Genomic DNA, 18,755 nt, shown 5'->3' with positions numbered 1-18,755 from the left:
AATATAGCATACCCTATTCTCTTTTGAGTATCTAATACAGCATACCCTATTCTCTCACCACTGTATTTGTATCCCTAGTGGGGCACTTGCTGCAAGGTATCAAAACAAGAAGAACCAGTGTTTGGTTCTCTTGATAAACTGTGAGTTCATACAGGGCAGGGGACTTAGTGTAGCCTTTGTTGTGTTCACTCATGGAGTTGCCTACCATTTTCCCACAGTCTTTTGCTTTTTAGCAGAAATCTCACTTTGCTCAAATTATACCCTATGAGGAAGCTAGTAATCCTATCCCCAGCTCAAGGTGAATCCTAAGTAATTTAAGCCTGTGATGTTTGTCTCTTTTCATCTGCTAATGGTTAGCTGAGATGTGGCTGGTAGCTTAGACCTATTCAAGGAAACATGAGGAAAAATTTTCTCAGGGTCTTTTAGGTAATGTTTTTAGACCTTAAAGGAAACATCCAAGAAAGATGGTCCTTCTTTCCATGGACTTTGTCATTCTGCATGTGTAGGCTGGAACTGCAGTAGCCACCATGCAGTATGAGGAATGCTAGTGTAAGGACAATACTGACATTCTACAATGGCAGAGAAAAATACAATACAAATATCAAATGGATCCTAAATCCTCCATACCTAACAACTTCTGTTTTGAAAGAGAATACATTTTCTTCATTGTTTAACTTGGGTCGGATTTTCTGTTACCTGCAGACAAAAGTACCCTCCATGATATAGGGAGCTATGACATAAAGCAGTCACGGAGATGCTTCAGCCATGTTTAAGCCAGTTGTTTTCAGATGCTGCAGCTCCTCAGTTTTCATGGCCTGTCTCTCTAAATCCAGTGGGCATGAGAGGCAACCCTAGCTCGGAGAGCTGATGAATAGTCCATGGTGCACAGACACACATATATACACACTCACCAAATGTGAAAAATGCCAACAAGGGAGCTCCACTAGCCAAATCAAGCATGGAGAGCTAGAAAGTTCCTTATTAATTCAAACCAACAAGAATTGAGTGGATTTTGGCAAAGGAAGAATGACTAAATTGAGGCCATACAATTTCTAGAGAAACCAAAGCCCACCTCGTATGTCATGCTCTCTGTGGCACACTTTCCCTAGTCCCCCAGGCCAAGTTCATCCCACCTTCATCTTGTTCTCTCACTACTGTATTTGTATCCCTAGTGGGTCACTTGCTGCAAGATATCAAAACAAGAAGAACCAGTGTTTGGTTCTCTTGTTAAATTGTGAGTTCATACAGGGCAGGGGACTTAGCGTAGCCTTTGTTGTGTTCACTCATGTGACAACTATTTATTGAGTATCTATTATGTACCAGGCATTGAGATGGGTACTGAAGATACAATAGTAAGGAAGAGCAGATAGGTCCCTACAGTCATGGAAGTCTGACTCTACTCAGAGACAATCATATCATCACTGTAATCAATTCATTTCTTGCCAAAACCAAATGATGGGCCTTCATAGGAACTCAGTAAGTATCTGTTGAATTCAGCCACAGAATTTTCAATATTCCACAGGGTCTCTTACCCTCCTGGAGGTTAGGCTAGGTTCTGGGGGAAAGACTTACAGAGGAAAGTAAGGTGTGCAAGCTCTTTTCAAGCCTCTGCTTGCATTGTGCTTGCGAATGTCTCATTGGCCAAAGCAAGTTGCGTTTCCAGGCCCAAGATCTATGTGGAAAGAGGTTACACTCTGCATGGATAAGGGAAGTGGGATTAGTTGGGAGACATTCCTGTACCAACCTGCCACACTGTTTTAAATTGTGGGTTATGTTATAAAAACCTTAAAGTCAGAATCCAAGGAATTTTAACAATAACCATTTGAATCCAAGAGTAAGTTTCTTGCTACAAATTCACACTCAAGACAAAACTTGACTCAGACATTTTAAATGGAAAATAATGATATGGTTCACAATGAACAGTGGATATGAGCCTTTGGTCTAAAAATCTTTACACAGTGCTTTGATGAGAGAGTATTGGCAGCCAAGTGTGCCTGTTCCTCTGCCTTTGTACTGTTTACAGTGAGGGCAGTCTTCTCTTGTGAAGTTTGTAATGAAAATGATTGACTCCACTACCCCAACATCCAGAGGAGGCCATTCTAAATTGACTGATTGACCCATGCCAGCAATACCTGCTCTATATTATGACACTTAAATCAATAATCGATACTTCTCCATTTATTGAATCATAACAAAGGAGTTTTTAGATTGGGTTCAGAGTATAAATACTTAACTCAAAAAAAGGATAGGTATAAAGAAATAAAGCTTAACTTTAGAGAAGACTCTTAAATCTTAAAAGCCCATAAAATCTAAAATGTCTATGCATGTTTTATTTGAAGATGCATGTGATTAAGAGAGAAATGTGTTCTAGATCTGAATGGAGAATTGAACTAAGCATGGGGTCTTTTTTTTATTATCTATCCAAAGGCATCTACATACCTCCATATTCTGGTCCAAAAGGTAATGTAAAAAGTCAATTGAATTGATTAATACTACAAATGAAACAACTCCAGACTTAGAAGTAATTTGAGGATCCTGAGCCCTTCTCTGTTTTTACCAGGAAACCTGTGACTCCCATTCCCAGAGTTTGTTTAATATGGACTTTTGGATCCCTGAATATGCAGCTTATAAGGAAGTGTCAGAAATGGCTGAAACTGGCTCAGATTTACTACAACAGTATCACTTATAATGTCTTTCAGCTTAACAAAACACACAAAGCATATATACACACGCATACACACACATGTACACAGGAAGATGAGGGTTAAATAGAAATGTCAAATGCCTACCTCCTGAGTTTCTCCATTTCATTTTGATTATAAAAGCCATAGAGAAAGGTTTGAAGAGTGGACAGAGGTTCCAAGCACACGTGCAGTAGGGTTACCTTACATATCCGGGAGCAAGACCAAGTCCCGTGTAAACACTTGGGAAAATTCCTTTAGGATAGTTAAGCCTCCAGGGCTTTTGCACCTGCCTCATTCTGCTCATGTTTCATATATGGGGCAGGTGGACTTCATTTCTCTTTTCGATCAAATGTTCAAGTATTCCACAGACTCAGTTTTCTATAGCCTAAACTGAGGTTTGAATTTTAGAAACTGTGACATACTGTAGTAAGAAGAGACCCAGATTATGGACTTAAAAATTCTTGCCCATGATTTGTATACTGAGCAGAGACAGAAGTATGAAGAATGCCACAGAATTAAAAGCAAAATTTGCCTTTTGTTAATATGTATATTTTCTAAACATCTGTCAGGTTAAAGTTTGAAAGCATTCATCTTCTTGTCCATGGCATTTATGACATTCTCCCCAGGTCACCTGAAATTTGAGGTTTTGAACAAGTTGGAAGTCATTTTCTGAAGAATATGTCAAAGTTCCAACTATAATAATTTAATCATCACATCCAAAAATTACTTCTGGCTCCTTGTGAAAATTGCTTCTTTGTGTGAGGATTCTGTTACAGTGTGCAGGGTATTAGATTCCTGAAAATAGTGTAATGATGTTGTACATGTTGAGATAAGGACATTAGATAGACTGAAAAGGAATGAATATTTAGAAGTGCAGGCTGCCCTTCAGATAACCCCCAGAACATAAGTATTGTGCAATCCTGACTTAACATCAGTGAGACATGAACAGGAAGTTCATGATTCGTGAAATCACCAGCTTCAATACCCCTACTTGACACTTGAGGAAACTTTGACCCAGAGAAGTTGTTCAGGGTCACTTGTTGAAGGTCAGTCAGCTAATTTAGCCAAAAAGAAAGCCAAAGTTTCATGACTTCTAGTCCAGGAAACTTTTCCACTTCACCAGACTTTTTCTTATGTAATATAGCAAACAAGAATATTTCAAAATGTGTTAAGGAAAATTGACAGATTTCCCTTACAATTGTAGAGACAACCAAAAGAGCATCCTTTATAATGACAGATATGAAGCACTGGTTCTAAAACAACATTTAATAGCATTTTCATCCCAACAATCCATCTATTTCATAGACAGATATTTATTAATTATCCACTATGCCTATAACAGTCTATTACAGGAATAAAACAGGTGGGTTTATAATGGATTTATAGCTATTTGTCTTTCTGTAGACAACATTAGAGAATGAACTGTGTCAAGTCAGAGAAAAGGAGAAAGCATAAGGTTCATATTTAGCAAGGCCTCTGGGAAAAGATAGGTCATGAATAATTAGAAGATATAGGACTATTATTTGAGAGTTCTGGGTAGAAAGAGCTTTCTATTCAGGAGGCACAGCAATGAGGGGAAATAGAGTTCTTAAATGGGTCCTGTATGTTTCTTCCTTTAGAACAGAGGAAATGAGCCCAGGGGTCCGCAGAGTTAATGGTGATTAGCAAAGGGAGATGCATTTGTCAGAAGCCCTAGAATGGCTTGATGGCTAGACGCCTGAAGCCCGGGGTAGGCTTTGGTGTTTGATGAAGGTCTTAAAAAATCAGAGAACTTAAAGTGATTAAAACTGTGGAAAAGAGAGAAACCTGGCAGCAACATAAAGGTGGATTTACTACATGACAAGCCCAAACAAGAGTGGGACATAGACAGAAATGCTAAAGCTCCCAAAAGAGAACCGTAAACACTCTAGAGCTGGAATCCATGTTGTGCACATGCTACTGCAACTTTTGTTTTTCTATTTCTTTTATGAATTTATTTGATGAGGAAAAAATGTTAGAATCTAGTTTTAATTTTTAAGGCATTTCCAGGTTTTATCTTGATTACAATACAGATTAAAATTAATAATTCAGTAGCTGAAGAAGAGAGGACCACCGATTGGGCTAGAACCCAGCTGCAACCCTTTTGCAGGCGAGGAAGCTGAGGTGTGACACAACTGGCTCCTAGCACCACAGTGTCCTAGGAAACTTTAAAATGAGCATTCACTGAATGGATTCACACAGCTCAAAATCATAAGGACTGTGAGTAGCAGACATGTCCCTGAATCAGGCCTCACAAAGCCCTGGCCATGACTTTTCCCTTGTTTGGGACACGTGACCATGGAATGGGGGTGCTTTTAAATCACAAAGTGTAATTTCACTCATCAAAGAAAGTCATCTCCTCTTCAGTATAATATTGGCACAAAGGGGCTAATTCTTTGACCATGTTTCATGTAAATGTCAATTAACCTGCACAGTCAATTAACCAGCACACCTGTTCTCTAACCATTCTGGGTGAGTGGGCATTTTTTATAGTGTGAGCATATTTGTCACGTTAATCATGACTGTTAACTAGGGGTTGGAGGCCATCTGCACTTCAGGGAGACCCAAGGAAGATGCAATGCTGCCTTTTACCTCAACTTCTCTCCAGTGTCATGCAGGCAACCCTCTCCCCAAACTTTGTCCCTCCTGGGGCTGCCTGGAACCTCCCAGCAGCTTAACACAGAAGGCTAGGAGTCCTCTGTAATAATGGTTCCTTGAAACCAGACCTAGTGGTAACAGAGGAACCAGGAGACGTTTTTAGAGCTGGACTCCTGAACCTCAACCTAGACTTTCTGTTGTGGTTAGCATTAGAGTGGTTTTAAAGTTCCATAGGTAATCTTCAGTTTTTAAGCTCCATAGGTAATTCGAAAATACAACCATTTGGGAAACACAGCTTGTATTATACTATACTACATGTCATTTTGCAAAGACTTTAAAGCAGGGTTGATGTTAATTCTAACAATAAGACCAGTCCCCAGAGTCCTATAATCATAAACTATGAAAGTCTTGGTCCAGACCAAGTTTGCTTTTTACCTAGAAGGTCTTCTTTCCCCCTCCCCCATTTCAAACCAGGGATAAGCTATTGAAATTGTGGACGTCATCTGGTGGTACTTACTGTTGTGCTCAGGATTTTGGAAAGACTTCTGTTTATTTGGCATGCTCCACACAGCCTGTCAGCCCCCGGGGATTTGTGGCATTTGCAGAACTTACAAGGCAGGCAACATAAAAATATATAATTCATCAAGTGAAATATTTTGGAGCTCCCTTCACTTTTACAAATTGGCCATAAAATAGAAACCACAGACATAACATTCATATAACCATAGTTGCCAAGAATGAAGAATCACTTGGGGGTGGGGAGATGAGGGCTTCTAGTGTGTACTTCCTTATAGGACCTCCAAAGAACAAGTAAGTATCTGAAATTTGTATGCAAATGATAAATAGGAATGTTAAAGTTGAGATGTAGTTTTCTGCTGTCAGCAGATATCTGTTGAAGAAAATGGGGATTTTGAGGTTGACCGGAAGAGATTTTTATAAGTCTTTCATGGTCATTAAGTTTGTCATTTGAGGGCATTTGCTTGTCCTGATAAACATTTCAAGGGTATTTAGGATTTCATATATGTTTTACTATGACTTACTGCCTCCTGTTCTTTTCTTTCCCAGTGGAAGCAGCTCACAATATCTGAGGCAGCTGTGATTGCCTTCTATAGATTAGGAGGAGTGAAGGGGAAAAAACCCTGGGCTTATAGTAGCTTCTAGATGTGCCCTCAGGAAGGAGAAAGAGGCTAATCAACTCATGTGGGTTCCACCTGATCCTCCTAGGGACTTGGGTAATGGATGAGAAATGGTTGGTGATGCCGGGTTGTAATAACTGGCTGTTGAAAAATAGCATTTAATGAGGTTGGACACATTCAAGGCATAAAAAAGGAAATAGCATCTCTGCTGCAGAAGTCACACTAAAATTCATTTTCACCATTTGATGGTGTACTATGTTAGAGTATTCTCTTCAGGGTCAGGAGAGCTGTGAGGGGGCTTTAGCTGTTACATGCCACTTTATAGCTTTGTGACCTTGAAAATGCCAAATGATGTCTCTGGTCCAGTTTACTCATCTAAAATAGTAATACTATCTGCCTCTCAGGGTACTTAAGAAGACGAAAAAGACATGAAAGAAAGCCATAGCCAAACAATGGAAGGCAGTAGCGCAGGGGTGCAAAGGAGGTCCGAATGAATGGATTATTCTAAATTGCTCTAGAATTGTTCTGTGAATCTATGATCTATGGAGAAGAGGGGGACACACAGGGGAGTCACTTAGGTACTACTAGGGATGCTTTAAATTTGATAATTTAAATTTCTGGAGAAATGTACAACTAGAGTGAAGACAATTATGCTATTTGATTTAGTATTGTTAACGAGGATTAAAAGGGTTTATATAGCTCAGAGCCTAGAACAGGGTGAGGGCCAGCCCTCCCTAAAAATCAGTCCCTTTTTTCACCATCTTTCCTAAAATTTTGTTCACTTCAAGTTAAAACGACAGTGATTTTTAGAGCAGTTCATCAAGAGCCAACCTATAGCTCTACCAAAGCAGGGATGAATCAACTTGTTGCTGCTGTTAATTTTAACACCTTACCCAACATCAACACATTGCTTCAGCCTGCCTAAATTTTTCAATTTTCAGTGCCTTACATGAGTTCTTCAATAAAATGATTTAAAAGCCCCATCCTAACTTTGAGAGAGGTTTTTGTTTGTGATGGTGTGTGCTGTGTCTTTAAAAGTCACAGGACTGATTCCAGAAGCTTTATCTGAAAATGCATTTCCTAGCTCTAAGTTCATCCGCTGTAACTGTACACTGGTGTTTAAATAAATGTTAAAAATGGAGTCACAGTGGGGATGTTAAGCTTTCTTTTCTTTTTAAATATTATTGTAGATACAGATGCAGGAATGATGCAGGGATTTTTGTTTTACACAAGTTTTTTATTGTGGTATGATTGACATATAACATGTTAGTCTCAGGTGTGCAACATAATGATATGATGTGTATGTTTTGTAAAATGATCACCACAGTAAGTGTCATTAACATCCATCACTGTACATAGTTTAAAAAGTTTTTTTCTTGTCACAAGGAAAGTGTTCTTTTTAAATAACAAATATTTATGACCATAATTTGGGAGCTTCACATAAAGAATAATGAAAGAAGTGGAATGAACATTTTTTTTAAACTAACAGTAGCCTAAAGGTAAAGGCAAATAATATTTTTAGTTATCAGCAAAAGGGAATAAACAGATACTATGCCTGCTATTATGTGATTACCCAAGAATTCAGGAGAAAAGAAGTCTTTTCACCTAGGATTTCTATGTAATGGATGAGAAATGGTTGGTGATGCTGGTTGTAATAACTGGGTGTTGAAAAATAGCATTTAATGAGGTTGGACTCATTCAAGACATAAAAAAAGGAAATAGTATATCTGTTGCAGAAGTCACACTACAAATCATTTTCACCATTTGATGGTGTAGTATTTATTTAAATACTCAAGTCTTTATTTAAATCTTCCAAGATAAATCTGCCCTCTTGGAATGAATGAAGTATTTACATATGTGGTAACTAACATCTTGTAAGTCATTAGTTCAGATGTAACAAACAGCTCTCCTTTACTGCTCTGTGCTGTGCTGAAAGACAAGGAAAAGCACATTCACCCCAATTCTTGAGCAGTTTAATGTCTCCAAAGAAATTAAAATTTATGTTTATGTTGGCAGCTCTGTCACAACCATAATCCATACTCCAGCCTCATAATCCATACAGTTCAGCCTCCCTGGGTCATAACCTCATAATTTGGAACATAAATGGTTTATCAGAATATCTGGACTTCTGCAATTGTCACCAGCAAACAGGCTTTTGGGGGTACTCACTGATTAAACCATAAGTAAAATAACCTATTATAATGACTGTCTTTTTTACTCTGATGCCTTTGATTAGTATTTGATCAGAAAGATCAGCTGTATTTGAAGATTCTCCTGGTCTCACATTTCAGCAGACTCATGTTAATTACTGGTAAACAGCACCTTAGATCCCTCGGAACAGCCGAGTACCAGCTGGGTCTGTTGAGGCCCCCTCTGTGTAAAAGGCATGTTCTAGGCACTGTGAAGATACCTAATAGAAGATACTGAGTGACCCTAAAGAAACAAGTTATTGCTCATTAAAAAAATGTGCTGGGAGAATTATATCAAAATGGTATATGGCTGGGTGCCAAGTCAGTAATAAAGATAGTATACTTTACTCCAGTGACAATTAGGCCTTAAGCTCTGGATTTATGACATGTTACTCTGCATATAAAATATTCTAGGAAAATAAAGAAACCTATTATTTCAAGGCAAAAATTCATTTTAGATACCATAGGCAAATTGGGGTTACATTTATGTTCATATTGTACTATAGTCTTTAGCTCTAGGCTCTTTTATGGCCTTCTGTTATGGGTATGTGCTGAAGGAGGGAACCTTTTGATTATCATCTGTCAGTTGTTTCTCAGTGCTGAGCATTCGAAATGCAAATATCTTTACTGGGAATATAAATACTTAATCAGATGCTCTTCATAATAGCTTCTTACTCTGTCAAAATCATTGTAAAGGCAATTAGGAAGGAAAAAAAGTAAATGTCATCCTATTGGAAAGGAAAAAGTAGAACTATCTCTGTTTGCAGATGACATGGTGTTGTATATAGAAAATCCTAAATAAGCCACACACAGAAAAACTAATAGAGCTAATAAATGAATTCAGCAAGATTGCAGAACATAAGATTGATACACAAAAATCAACTGTATGTCTGTCAGTAAGCAATCAATCTAAAAGTGAAATTAAGAAAACAATTCCATTTATAATAGCATCAGAAAGAATAAAAGGAATGTAAGGCTGATACACTGAAACTACGAAACATCAATGAAACAAATCAAAGGTAAACTAAATCAGTAGAAAGACATTCCATGTTCATGGCTTGAAAAATTTCATATAAACAAGGCAATAGTCCCCAGACTGATCTACAGATTCAATATAATCCCTATCAAAATTTCAACTGTGCTTTTTTCAGAAATTGACAAGCTAAAATTCATATGGGATGCAAGGACCCAGACTAACTAAAACAATCTTGAAAAAGAAGGATAAAGTTGGAGGGACTCATCCTTCTCAATTTCAAAATTTAAAGCAATATTAATTAAGCCTCTGTGGTACTAGCATAAGAGTAAACATACATAGATTAATGGGGTGGAATTGAGAGTCCAGAAATAAACCCATACATTTATGATTAGTGGATTTTCAACAAGAGTGTGAAACAGTTAAATGGAGAAAAGGTATTCTTTTCAACAAATGGTGCTCGGATAAATGGATATCCACATGCAAAAGAATATAGTTAAATCACTAGCACACACCATACACTAAATTAACTCAAAATGAATCAATGACCTAAACATTAGCACTGAAACTATAAAACTCTTAAGAGAAAATATAGGTGTATGTCTTTGTGACTGTCTATTAGGCAATGGGTCTTAGATATGATACCCAAAACCCAAACCACCAAAGAAAAATTAAATAAATTTAACTTCATCAAAATTAAAAACATTTGTGCTTCAATGGACCCTATAAGAAAGTAAAAAGAAAACCCACAGAATGGGAGAATATATCGGCAGGTCATATATTTGCAAATCCAGAATAAATACAGAACTCTTAAAATCCAATAATGAAAAGACAAATAGGCTGATTTTAAAATGAGTAAAGTCTTTGGGTAGACAGTTCTCCAAAGAAAATATACAAATGTCTAATAAGCATAAGAAATACACTGAATAACAATAGTCATTGGGGAGATGCAAGTCAAAAACCACAATGAGATGCTACTTCACACCCATTAGGATGGCTATAATAATAATAATAATAACTATTATTATTATTATTATTATTATAAAGGCAATAACAAGTGCTGGAAAGGATGTGGAGAAATTGGAACTCTCATACATTGCTAGTGGGAAGATAAAATGGGGTACCTGTTTTGAAAACAGTTTGGCAGCTCTTCAAAAAATTAAGCATAGAGTTACCATATGATCCAGCAATTCCACTCCTAGGATATACAAAAGGTAAATCGAAAACATGTGTTCTCACAAAATCTTACACACAAATGTTCATAGCAGCATTATTCATAGAGCCAAAAAGTGGAAACAGTCCAAATGTCCATCAACTGATGAATGTATAAACAAAATGTGGTATGTCCATTCAGTGTAATATTATTATTCAGCCGTGTAAAGGAATGAAGCACCGATCCATACTGCAACAGAGATGAATCTTGAAAACATTATGCTAAGTAAAGGAGGAGCCAGGCAAAAAAGGTCATGTATTTTGTGATTCCATTTATGTGAGATGTCCAGAATGCTATAGGCCAAACCATAGAGACAAAAAGTAAATAAATGGTCTCAAGGCACCAAGATAGTGAAGGAAATGGAAAGTGACTAATGGGTATGGAGTTTCTTTGGGGAGTGATGAAAATTATTCTGGAATTAGATGGTGGTGATGTTTGCACAACTTTGTTGATATAGAAAACCCCACCATATTGTACTGTTTAAAAGGGTGAATTGTATCATATGTAAATTATGCCTCAATTTTTAAGATTACTGTATTTTTCCTTGAGCACTCTACATAGCAAGTTCTAATAAAGCATAATATAATCTGCAAAAGAATATTATCCATAAAGCACATATTTATATATTCTGATACTAAGAAGAAACGAAATGGACTTCATAATCAATCTTATAACTGGCATGAAATTTTACCAGTTTTAAATATCAGTGCAGAGAGAGAGAGAGACATCTAACATTTCTCTCGAGTTAACCTTGAAGATAAACCTGAGTCTATCACTTTGGCTCTCTCATTAACTTGATATGAACCCTTTTCTTTAGATTGATCAGACATTTATTGTTCTGAAACTGAGAGAAGACTCCTAAGTATTTTAAGCCCAAAGTCTCATATTTGCTCTGTTGTTCTTTCCCAGGTGCTGCCTTTCCCAAGCCAGGTGGTGTACAACAGAGTGGGCAAGTGTGGGAGCCGGACTGTGGTCTTGCTCCTGAGAATCTTATCAGAGAAGCACGGATTCAATTTGGTCACGTCAGACATTCACAACAAAACCAGGCTTACTAAAAATGAACAAGTAAGTTGTCTTTGCCTCTGGTTCAATTCTTCACATCAATTCATTTGTGTAATTAGTGGATACCTTACAAGACATCCTTCAAGCCCCTCACAAATGAATACCAGGGTGGCAATTTCTTACTGTATTTTTGCCAGGGTGTGGAAGGAAATTTAAGTTAAAGATTCTAACAAAAATCTTTAAGCAGGAAGTTTCCCTGAAGGGATACTTTTATTAAGACCAGTGAAGGACAGTGTACCCTCATCACTACCTATTCAGCTAAAATTAGGAATGCATAAATCTCGAATAGATATACCATTGAGCTATAAAAAAATGTTGACACCCTGACAGCAAAAATAAGAAAACTTATTTTAATATTTCTTCCTCTGCATTTGCTCCTGAAACTTTGTGGTTTTAATAGAGAAAACCCTCTTTGGGCCAGGAATCTTATGGGTCTCTGGGAATATGAGCTTCCTGCTATGGTGAGCTCAGGAAATCTTGAGCTTCCAAAGCAGCATTTGGCATATTCAGTGGTAGCCAAAGAATTACCCCATTCCCCAGGAATAATTCCTCCCTGAGATAGCTGAACCATACAAGTAGACATGCTGCAGGGTAAAGAAGGAGTGTTTTACTCTGCCAGAAAGCTATGAAGACAGATTCTACTTTTGTACGTTTATACAAAAGTAAGGTCAACAACCTCCATCGAGGTGCTTTGCTAATGTAGAAAAGGTAGGCCCAATGCTCTCACAGCTATTTTGCAGGGTCAAGTTTGTTAGCCTGGTCTCAAAAAGTTGCTCCTGTCCCTTGGATGCTTAGGATGGATGAGTAGCCACCAGTATCATCAGGGTTCTCTAGAGAACAAAACCAGTAGGATGCAGGTGGGTAGGTAGGTAGGTAGCTAGGTAGCTAGGTAGATTGATAGACTGATAGATAGATAACATAAAAGATTTATTATGAGGAATTGGCTCATGTAATATTGAGGCTGAGAAGTCCCATGACCCACCCATCTGCAACCTGGACACCTAGGGAAGCCCCTGGTGTAATTCAGTCCCAGTCCAAGTGCAAAGCCCTGAAAACCAGGGGAGCTGATGGTGTAAATTCCAGTCCAAGGGCAGGGGAAGAGAAAATAAGATGTTCCAGCTGATCAGGGAGGCAGGAAAAACAGGGCAAATTCTCCTTTTTCGGCATTTTGTTCTATTCAGTCCTTAGAGATTGGATGATGCCCACCCACGCTAGGGAGGGCAATGTACTTTACTGAGTCCACTGCTTCAGATGCTAATCCCATCTGGAAACACCCTCACAGACATGGAAATACTGCTTAACCTGTATGTCCTGTGGCCAGTCAAGGTGACACATGGAATTAAACCACCCAGTGAGTATGTATATTTGGGGCGTAAGTAAAGCACATGCTTTACTCTCAGGTTGAGACCATAATTATGGAAATTTCCATGCATGTCCACTTATTTCTGACATAATCCTCATCTTTGAGACATTTAAAAACCTCGAAAATAGGAGAAATCTCATTAATAATTTACAACAGCCTGTCTTTCTGTTTTATTGTGTGGGATAGATAGTAGGACTGTTTGAAGACAGTAACAGAGCCAAGAGCACTTGCTATAGAGCCAGTCTGTTTAGCGTATTCCGCAACATAGAGACCAAAATGCCGAACCCTTTGAAACCTTCATTACAGAACCTCTGAGTCTCAAATGTAAGTAGTCATTACTAATCAGCAAAGAATATTTGGAGACCACCCCTTGTAGGTCCTATAGTAGGCTCTCAATAAAAAAGTTATATTTAATGAGATTTAAAAAGATCACATTTATGAATAGCTATAATGGGGTAGATTCTCTTTGGTGTCCTTATCTGATTGAAGCTAATATGATTAGGCTGGTTATACCCTTTTTACTACCTGAAAGTGACTATAAATAAATCCCTATGTTAGTGCAATATTATTATAATTATTAAATTTGGTTTCCCTTTGAGTCTGAGTCTTAGGGTCTGCTTATCAGATTATACTTAAATATTCCTATGTGTGGAAACTATGCTCAATTCACAGCAGCTCCATTGAGTTCCCACTGCTGAAAGGTGCAAACAACCCAGAGAGAACAGGACAAAGGTAACTAGACCCTGAGATGTTCAAGAAAGCCCTGGAAGACGGAGCACAAAGTTAATAATTTGAATATACTGGGATTTTACACAGATAAATCTACTTTGTTTCCTGTGAGAAGCAAACATGAGAAAGTAAAATACAGTTGTAACTGGGGAGGGAAGGATTTAGATTAAATATTAACAATAACTTCCTAAGAATTTACTAATGGTGCATAAATTGCTACGTCTAGAAAGGGTTAAAGACCAAGTCATCCATCCCGTCTAAAACAGAGGTTAGCTCTCATCTGTTTGGAATGATTGGCTTGTCTGGAAGCCAGGGAACAGACTAGACAATCTTTTAAGGTTCTTTCTAGCCCTGTGATTCTGTGATATATTTATACAACTTCTAGCATAATCTGTGTATAGTGTAGTTGAAACGTTTCTGATTCCTGTGGTCAGTGTGACCTAGAATAAATTTCATTACTTAGTTATTCCAGATTCCTATTCAATTATAAGGCAAGTTTTAAATACTTCAGGAAAAGATAAGGTAGAAGAAAACAAACAGTTTGGATGTAAAAATAAATGGAACGGTGACAGTTACTTCTCTGCAGTTTGCTGACCAGGCTGTGACACACACAGAGAGCCAGGCAACGTCATGACAAGACACAAGTTAGAAGTTCAAGAGTGTTTAAAGGAACCCTTTTCCTTGTTATAGGTATCCTTTTTACTAAACTTCCGAGGTGCATAAAACAAGCAGAGAAAAAAATATTATTTTAACCTAATGTATGCAAGAAATAATTTGTGGTATGAATAATGCCTCTGCTTGATTATTTATTAAAGGAAAAAGGAGGAAGCGATTTAGAAGAAGAGCTAAACTTTTATAGTCCGTGGTTCTCAACCTTAAACAGTAGAACTCTGAAAATGTGTTCCCATGGAAACACTGTTCTCTCCAGTTAATAACAGTTCTAGTTCAGGTGCAGTATGAGTTCAGCAGGCTCATGTGGCCTGGGCTGGACTCTCTCCACCATGTAGAACATTGTTTTTACGAGAAAATATGTTCCAAACTACTGACTTACAAATGAACTTTGGAATAATATCCACTATAAGACTGGAATTATCTATACCATTTCATTCATATACAGAGGTACCTCTTTAAGCCAGAGTTAAATTCATGCATAGATTTCTCCCTGGAGGGTACGTATTATTACACACACACACACACACACACACACACACACACAGTACTATATTTTTTAAATCTAATGGAATAAGACACTGAAGGGATTATTAAAAAGGAAACGAGCATGAAGCCACCAAATGTTATAAAGCCTTTAAAAATCCCATTACATCTGCTCCTATGGAAATAGAAATACCTTTGAAGTTTATATTTTAAAAGCTCTCCCAGTGGAAGAGTGTGGACAGCTGCTGCTGGTCAAATGTAGGACCTTTTCAGGGCATGTAATGCAAGTCGGTGATGATATCATTTCATTTATGCTCTGAAACCAGATTTCAGTTTCTTGGGCTGGCGTTGATAATCTCTTTGAAAATGGAGATTACATGCAATGTGAAGGAGAGGGAACAATTTTGCAGAAGACATGGGTGTGATTGCCAAAACACCTGTAACTGTCTTTGCTAATGGTCTGCTGCTATCTTGCAGAACATTGCTCTAAATACAATAAGGATCAAAGGGCCACAGGCATGTCACAGACATAAGAATTCAATATTATTTCATTCTGTTGGAAAGAGGCAAAAATTGTTGACATATGAGCCTTAAAAATTGAGAAAGCAAATAATTTTACTATTTTTATTTAATTTGAAGATACTGAGGATTGCAAATTGGAAAGAGCACATACCACATGCTAATTGTCTTACTTCATTATTTCATTTAACTCTTTTGGACCTAAAGCTGTACCAGTGAGTGCTTGTGAGTACCTCTTTTATGGATGAGAACACCAAGACAACCAGGTTAAGTCACTTTCCAAACATAATATAATAGAATGAGTCTGCGGCACCTGGTCTTGAATATAGGCCATTTCTCAGATCCAAAAGCCATTCTCCTAATGCAGTGGTGATCCACTCTGGCTGCACAGAAGACTCCAGCAGAGCCTTTTGAACCACATGGTTGCAATGGCTCTTCTGGAGATTCTGGGGTGGCGGGAATTCAGAAAACGTTTTTTATTTCTTTAAGTGATATGACATAAGAGATCCTACAGTATAGACAAGGTTAAGAATGCCAGTCAAAACCATTATACCAGCATTTCCCAAAGTGTGTTCCTGAGAATCCTAGTCCCCTAAGGCACCGGAAAATAAAAGAAAATACCATGGTTAAATAAATTTGGGAAATGCTGCCTCCTATCTCCCTCTAGGAGATTCACAGTAATTGTTCACATTTTAAAGACTGAGAGTTCTTTCAATTAAAAACAAAATGAAAAATATGTTTAACTCGCTTTCACCAAGTGTTTCCCAGTCTCAGTTGGCCAGGGAACATTTCTGAGTGTCTGTGGCTCTCATCTGAATCCCACAGAACTCCGGTTCACAGTTTGGAAAGTGCTGGACTAGCCTATACTCTTCCGTCAGTCATACCAGTAAAAGCTTCTATTACACTATAAACTTTACATCTGCTCTGACTCTAGTCAACAGTTATTCAAATTATTAAAACCTTGAAAAGTATTCAAAGGGTGGAGGAGACAGAGATGCTATGCCCGTGCACTCTAGATTGCTTTAGCCTCTTGTTTTTAGCTTCCCTTTCCTATTCCCTTCTCACCACTGAGACCCACTTTTAAATTCTGCAGAGCCAGTGTCAAACTTAGTAAGTCCTAAGTTTGACTGTGATGATAAAGCAGTGACTCTCAAAATGAAAACTCACCTAAAGAAAACCCTTCTAGATTTGGCAAATGTCTATAGAAGCCATGGGGATTCCTCCTAGGTGTCTCTAAGCCAGGGTCATCTGGCCTCTGCTGAGTAACAAAGGTTCACGCATTCATTTTGGAAGCAGGCCTCTCCTTTGTTTCTTCATTTTAATGACTGTTACCAAGACCTACTATATTCAGGCTGTATATTGAGCACCAGACAGCATGCTATATGTTTGTGCACCTCAGTTCTATTCCTTTAAGTAACATTATCAGGACAATATATCACCCCATTTTATAGGGAAGAACGAGAGTTCAAGAAAAACATGGGCAAATTAGACTTGGAAGTGAATTGGGTCAAATCCTGGAGAATGCCAGGCTATGGAGCTGGAATCTTATCCAGTGGGCACCTGGGGAGCCATTAAAAAAAACGGTTCTCAACTTGATGGGCATCAGGATCTTCTCGGGAACTTTCTCACAACACCTGCTTCTTAGTCCTGCTGCACATTTCTGAGTTAGACTTTTTAAAGTGGAGCCCAAGTATCTGTTCTTTTTTGGAGAAAAAAAACTGAGGAGGTCCTCGTGCACAACTGCACTGAAGAATCATCACACAAAAGGCTCTAATTATTAGAAAACTTTCCTTTTGTTAAAGCAAAACCTCCACTAAGCAAAAAAAATTCCTTCTTCACCTGAGAACCCCTCCAACCTCTGAATACATCATGTTTCCCCTGAAATCTTATTGAGTGGTGTCTCTCAGGAGCCTATAGATTTTATCCCAGGAACGTTACCCTTGCTTGAGACCTTTTGGAAAATTCTCCTTCAAATGATCCTCAGAGTTTCCTGAATTGATAGTAGGAGGGTCCGTGTCCACAGGCATCAGTCCAGACCTTGGGACCAAACTAAAAAGGCTTAGTGAGTTCCTCTCCAAGCTCCAGAGGGGTGAGCCCACCCTGCTCTGCAAACAAGGGCTTATCTTGGAGTCTTACAGACGAAAGATAAGTCCACTAATGGAAGCTGGGTGGAAAGAAAAGGGAAAAAAGTGGAAGAAATAACAAGGCTTGAAAAATTAAATATTTTTCTCCTCTCCACCCAGCTGTAATAGAGCCTCTTTGCCTTGCACGTGCCATTGCTCCCCCTGGTGGGCTTGTTCTGCTTTGCAGGCATATGTTCACACTGACTGAGCAGCCCTGAGCTAAATGTAATCCTGCCTCCTGCTAGCAGGGCTTCCCCCGGCGGCAAGAAGAGGGAAAGATATGCTGGGCCTACAGCCATTCTCCCAGCCTTGAAAGTTAAAGAGATAATAGAGTTTAAGCTACTCTTTATTTGGCTTTGATATGTTAAAAGCATGTGTTTTCTTTCATGACAGATGTTTTGCAAAATTGTAAATTCACAAGTGATATAAGAATTCAGACCAGAGTAGGGTCAATATTCTGTCAATTACTGCATTTCCTAAAGAAGTCAGGAGCAAAATTTTTGAGTAACTAGCTGTGTTTGTAGAACTGCAGGTACAGATTTTCTGCTCTACCATCCCAGACAGGTTGAAAGCAAAAGATTAAAAACCACTGCCTGGCATATCCTCTGCCTTATAAATTCTATTTGATTCTTGCCTTTTATTTTAACTCAATTCTATCTTATTCTGAGATGCACTGTGATTTAACTTCTTTCTTTAGATGCATTCCTTGTTATTATATACTGTTTTCCCACCTAGAACTTTAAAAAATATATTCTTTCTGGTAATGCTTTTATTTTGTATTATTTTTCATGCTTTTGCACCTGTTAGAACTTTCTTTTATTTTTTTCCGGCATATCACATGAAAGGTAGAAGATTTATATCTCCATAAAACCCTCTTTGGTCTCTGGAGTTATTTTGCTAACCAACCCCTTCCTCCCATTTTAAGAGATTCTGTATGGATCAAAAAGCAGTGGGAATGGCGAGGAGTTAACAGCTCAGTGGTAAAGGATTTTC

General features: G+C 38.1%; 1 protein-coding gene across 3 annotated transcripts in view; it reads left to right on the top strand.

Moving 5' to 3' along the window:
* The window catches only part of UST (uronyl 2-sulfotransferase), a 282,268-nt gene that overhangs the window by 142,864 nt on the left and 120,649 nt on the right, over positions 1-18,755 (top strand). For all 3 annotated transcript variants that reach the window (XM_036906922.2, XM_036906918.2, XM_036906919.2), the window contains exon 3: positions 11,721-11,876. In XM_036906922.2, the coding sequence (XP_036762817.1) occupies positions 11,721-11,876 (156 nt within the window). The remainder of the gene's footprint in view (positions 1-11,720; positions 11,877-18,755) is intronic.

This window comes from Manis pentadactyla, chromosome 12 (assembly GCF_030020395.1).
Source record: "Manis pentadactyla isolate mManPen7 chromosome 12, mManPen7.hap1, whole genome shotgun sequence".
Classification (NCBI taxonomy): Eukaryota; Metazoa; Chordata; class Mammalia; order Pholidota; family Manidae; genus Manis; species Manis pentadactyla.
This window is presented reverse-complemented; position numbering and strand designations above follow the sequence as displayed.